Below are 4,871 nucleotides of genomic sequence, written 5' to 3'. Positions count from 1 at the left end.
AAATAATCCGGTGCCCTCCGGGAACTGGCCAATTGTCAACTAGAATTAAAACCCGTCGTGCGACACATTAAGTTTCATGATGTTGCAAAATTCAACCAGTAATGGCCTTACTCAGAGTCCACGGTCTTCCCGTATGCTTCCGTGCCCATAGCAGTGTTCCGATACCACGAGGAAATCGCCAATTTCCAACAGGAACCGTATCAATATTGATGATGCTCTCACATTCAGAACTTGCGGCACTATACATGATAAATATGGCAATTTGGAACAAAGGACTGGAATATCGTCAATCTGCAAACAGCTCGAATGAAGGTAAATTTCATATAGATCACTACGCACATGGATAAAAAAATCAGTGAGTAACCAGCTCTAAATTTACCATCAATCTCTGACTCAGTCCAAAATGAACATCGCAGTCAATGCCGGAAAGGAAATCCAGTAGAACATCGAAATCAAACTTGTTATACCTAGTCCAACGCAAGCTCATCAATCTCATTCATATTCATATCCATATCGGAAATTTTCTAACATCGCATTTTTCCTCTAATTGCTTAACACGTGAACATATGATTTTTTTTTAAACTAGTAACTTTAACACATTTTAGGTGAATCGTTTCTTATCCGCTAATGATATTTGATGTCGTGACCTTCAGCGTGAGAGGCATTTTTAAGAACTAATATCTACGATCAAGTTCAAGAAGGTTCCTTCGATTCAACAAAACAAGACCCAACCAAAATATTAATGCTTCATGTATTATTCCATTTAAATACCAGAGAATGCTTAACAATCAATACAAGTTGCAACCTACGAGCTAATGGTAACTGTTCCACCGGGTAACTGTCTCCCTCCATGTGTGTAACTCTTAAAAACTAGATGTAAATAAATTAACAGTGAGTGTGTTTGTGATTCCTGCACCCACTATACCTGCTGCTGCTGCTCCTGACTGCGATAGTTCCTCCTAAATCTAAATCTAGTAGTAGTTCAATTAGAAAAATCCCTTGAATAGCTTGGCAGTTTCTCAGTTTCATCTCAGTTAGGAACGACAGCCTATTTGATTTCGTTGGTATCGGCACTGCTGACAGTCGTAGCAGCAGTAGTTGTTGTCATAGCAGCAGTACTGGTGCTGGTGGTCGTAGCCCGTCTGGTCGTAGTCCTTGCCGTCGTGGTCGTCGTGGTCGGAATTTCAATCGTCAGATTATTACCGATCAGCGGTTGGAAGATCCACAGGAATTCGCCGGCACGGCGAGCAGAGTTCTAAAAACCGAAAACAAAAAATGCATAAGCTCATGTTAGTACTAAAGCCCCGATAAGCGGGGGGTATTTCACAGATGGCGCTACGAGCTAAAAGCTCGCGCTTTCGACGTCGCCTACCATGATCAGGTTGCCGAACTGCGTTGAAATGTTCGTTACGAGCGAAAACGAGCTTCCGAAGACGGCGTCCGGCACCTGGAGGGAGACTTTCTGCCGATTGAACTCGACAGCGTCGTCAGTGGGGGACTTCGGAGGCGGTGTGGTCGGGTTGATGGCGTCCTTTACGGCTTGGTTGGCCTGTTGGCTGGCCTGGAAGGGTGAAAGCGAAGATGAATAAGTGAATAGTTTTGTCAAATGTGTGAGAACTGTGTTGTATGCAATAGGATTGTATGGTAGATGAAAAATAGGTCGATAGTCAAATAATAAAATAGACACTCTGAAATATCATTTGAAGTGCATAAAGTTTGATAAAAGTTTACGACAAATAGTTTTGGTATCTTCGGAGCACTTCTGTTTGTCTTCACAAGAAATAAGTGTACCAAAGACTTGTAATTTCATCGTAGACAATCCAATAATATGTTCGTTCCTATACTTTGAATCTACAATGCATTGGTAATGAGGGGCTTAGGGACATAAGGTCGAAAGCATGCTTGGCACACACAGTTTTGGTCATTAACTGCTCATTTGCTAATAATTTTGCACACAGTTGACGAAACATAGTTATTTTAGAGGCAGTAGATAGAATAGAGTTTAAGCTTGTTATAGATACGTAAAAAAAAAGTAAATATTAATTCTAGTAATAAACTGTATTTGATTTTGCGTTGTAAAAATGAAGTGAAAAATGCTCGCTACACATCTCGGACTCTAAGTGTAAAAATTCATTGGTGTTGATTCAAATGATAATATTTACCTACCCTTTGCATATCTATAGTAATCTATGATCCCAATCTATCGATTACTTTAAAGAAAAACAAATTTCAACACCTGAGTGAAAAGTTATTAAAAAATGAGCAGTTGGTGTATACAACTGTGCAATTCAAGCCTGGTCGAAAGGCCTAATCTGATGTGAATCTCGATGAACATTCCAAAAAATCTTACGCGGTGAATGAGAACGACCCAAATTTAAGTTTAGTTAACTCATAAATCAGATAAAGTGCAGGAGCTCAGCGATGAGTAAATTTACCTTATTTATACTCAGGATTTTTTTCAGATTTTTCCAGGAAAAAATTCCCGAGTATGAGAAAAGTAAAGATTGGATTCATTCAGTCTACTATAATACCACAACTAGTACTGAGTAAAATTTTCGTCAATTTTCCTCATTTACTGGCAGATTTTTTAAGTTTTCCACAAGAAACCAAGAGGCAAATTTACTCATCGCTGAGTTCCTGTACTTTTGGTGAGTATGAGTCAACCAAACTAATATTTGGGTAGTTCTCGTTCGCCGTGTATCTGCATTGATCGTTCTATTCACAGTAACCGCAAAATACCCAATAATGACTACAAAGTAAGCATTTTCGAGGGAAACTGGGACTACCCATTAAATGAGTAGTATTTTACCCATTTATGAGTAATTACAAATAAAAAAATTAGTAGTAAGTATTCATATGTGATTAACAAATACTCATAAATGGATTTTTTTTTTCTATAGTCACTTTAACACTCTTGGGTCATTCGTGACTTGTCCGGGGGTGAGATTTGAACTCGTGACTTTGGCGTGAGAGGTATGGATGCTAACCACTACGCCGGGGTCGCCCCCATAAATGGGTAATCTTTTTACTCATTTAATGGGTGTCCCAGTCTCCCTCGAAAATGATTACTTTGTAGTCAATATCGAGTATTTTATAGCCATTATTGGGTATTTTGCAGTTACCATGTTTAAGGATTTTCTTTTTCGTTATAAACGCAAATACACAGTTAAAAAGTAGTGTAAATTTACATACTACAAATTTACTTTTTTCTACCGAGCTCAACTGTGCAAATATCGGCAAAAAAAGTTTTCCTGAGATCTCAGCAAATATTTCATTTGTTTGCTGAGATTGAGCTAAGGATTATCCAAGACTCAGCAATCAAATGTCACTTTTGTTGAGATCTCAGTGAAACATATTTTTGCACAGCCGAGCTCGGTAGAAAAAAACTAAGTGTGTATGATGCACATAAATGGAACATCATATATCCTACAAGCCTACAAGTTTACACTGGAGATGTGTAAATTTATAAGACATGTCATGCAATATTCCATGTATTGTATGCAACTGTCCATTTCTTGCAAGCTCCTAGTTACGTGAAAAGGAAGTTTACATCATCAGTAAAATTCAGATTTTTTTTTGTCTGTGTTCTTTTGAATTGTTTATCTAAAAATATTTTGAAACTGGTCTGTCATGACTTAAAACAAATTCTCAAAAGCAAAATATGACTTAGTTCTGATTTCCCTTCTGTTCGTGAAAGCTACTCGTGCTTTTAAATTTGATTTACAGATGACTTATGTTTTGAGCTGCTGAATGGCATCCTTAACTTCCCTCAGCGTGGGAGTTGGATCAGTTCCGTTCTCTGCTGCACTGACGTAGTCGTTTCCTCCATTGCGCTGGTCTCCCGTGCCTACGTTCTCCTCGCCATTCAGGTGCGCATCGAAGTGCTGTTTCCACCTTTCAATCACCTCACGTCCGTTCGTCAAGAGGCTCCCGTCCTTATACTTGCACATTTCGGCTCGCGACACGAAGCCGCTGCGGAATGCATTGAGCTTCTGGTAGAACTTCAGTGTTTCTTGGGAACGGCACAGCAGTTCCATTTCCTCGCACTCCGCTTCTTCCAGGCGGCGTTTTTTCTCCCGAAAGATGCGGGTCTGCTGTTTCCGCTTCTGTTTATACCGTTCCACGTTCTGTCGGGTTCCATGCTGCTGCATTACCGCTCGCGCTGCGTTCTTCTCCTCCAAAATCGCTCTGCACTCCTCGTCGAACCATTCATTCCGTCGACTTCTTTCCACGTACCCGATGGTGCTCTCGGATGCGTCGGTAATGGCTGCTTTTACTGTACTCCAGCAGTCCTCTAGAGGGGGCACATCGAGCTCGCCTTCCTCTGGCAACGCTGCCTCAAGATTCTGCGCGTATGCTAAGGCAACATCCGGTTGCTTCAGTCGCTCTAGGTTGTACCGTGGCGGGCGTCGGTACCGTACATTGTGGTCAGAGTCGACGTAAGCGCCACGATAATGTCGGAGAAGTGCAGTCCATCAATCAGAACGTGGTAGATTTTCGATTCCGTCTGCTGTGGTGATCTCCAGGTGTAACGATAGGGGAGGCTGTGTTGGAAGAAGGTGCTACGTATGGCCATGTTCTTGGAGGCGGCGAAATCGATGAGTCGTAGGCCGTTCCCGTTCGTCAGCTGAACCTTGCAATCGCCGGTCTGAATTCCTCCTCCTGGCCTACCTGAGCGCTTAGGTCTCCTATGATAATCTTGACGTCGTGGCTTGGACAGCGATCGTACTCGCGGTCGAACTGCGCGTAAAATGCGTCCTTGTCATCATCAGTGCTTCCGGAGTGGGGGCTGTGCACGTTGATTATGCTAAAGTTGAAGAATCGGCCCTTGATTCTCAACCTGCACATTCTTTCGTCGATCGGCCACCAAC

General features: G+C 41.7%; 1 protein-coding gene across 1 annotated transcript; it reads right to left on the bottom strand.

Annotated features, from left to right (window-relative positions):
* Positions 1 to 1,048: 1,048 nt before the first annotated feature.
* On the bottom strand, positions 1,049 to 4,037 carry LOC135712249 (uncharacterized). The gene is made up of 3 exons (XM_065235206.1): positions 3,906 to 4,037; positions 1,373 to 1,561; positions 1,049 to 1,255 (listed from the first exon to the last, which is right to left on the bottom strand). Exons 1-3 carry the CDS (start codon positions 4,035 to 4,037, stop codon positions 1,049 to 1,051), a joined length of 528 nt encoding a protein of 175 aa, XP_065091278.1.
* Positions 4,038 to 4,871: the final 834 nt, after the last annotated feature.

This window comes from Ochlerotatus camptorhynchus, unplaced genomic scaffold (assembly GCF_037179485.1).
Source record: "Ochlerotatus camptorhynchus isolate MF236.1 unplaced genomic scaffold, CSIRO-AGI_Acam_v1.1 ptg000467l, whole genome shotgun sequence".
NCBI lineage: Eukaryota > Metazoa > Arthropoda > Insecta > Diptera > Culicidae > Ochlerotatus > Ochlerotatus camptorhynchus.
This window is presented reverse-complemented; position numbering and strand designations above follow the sequence as displayed.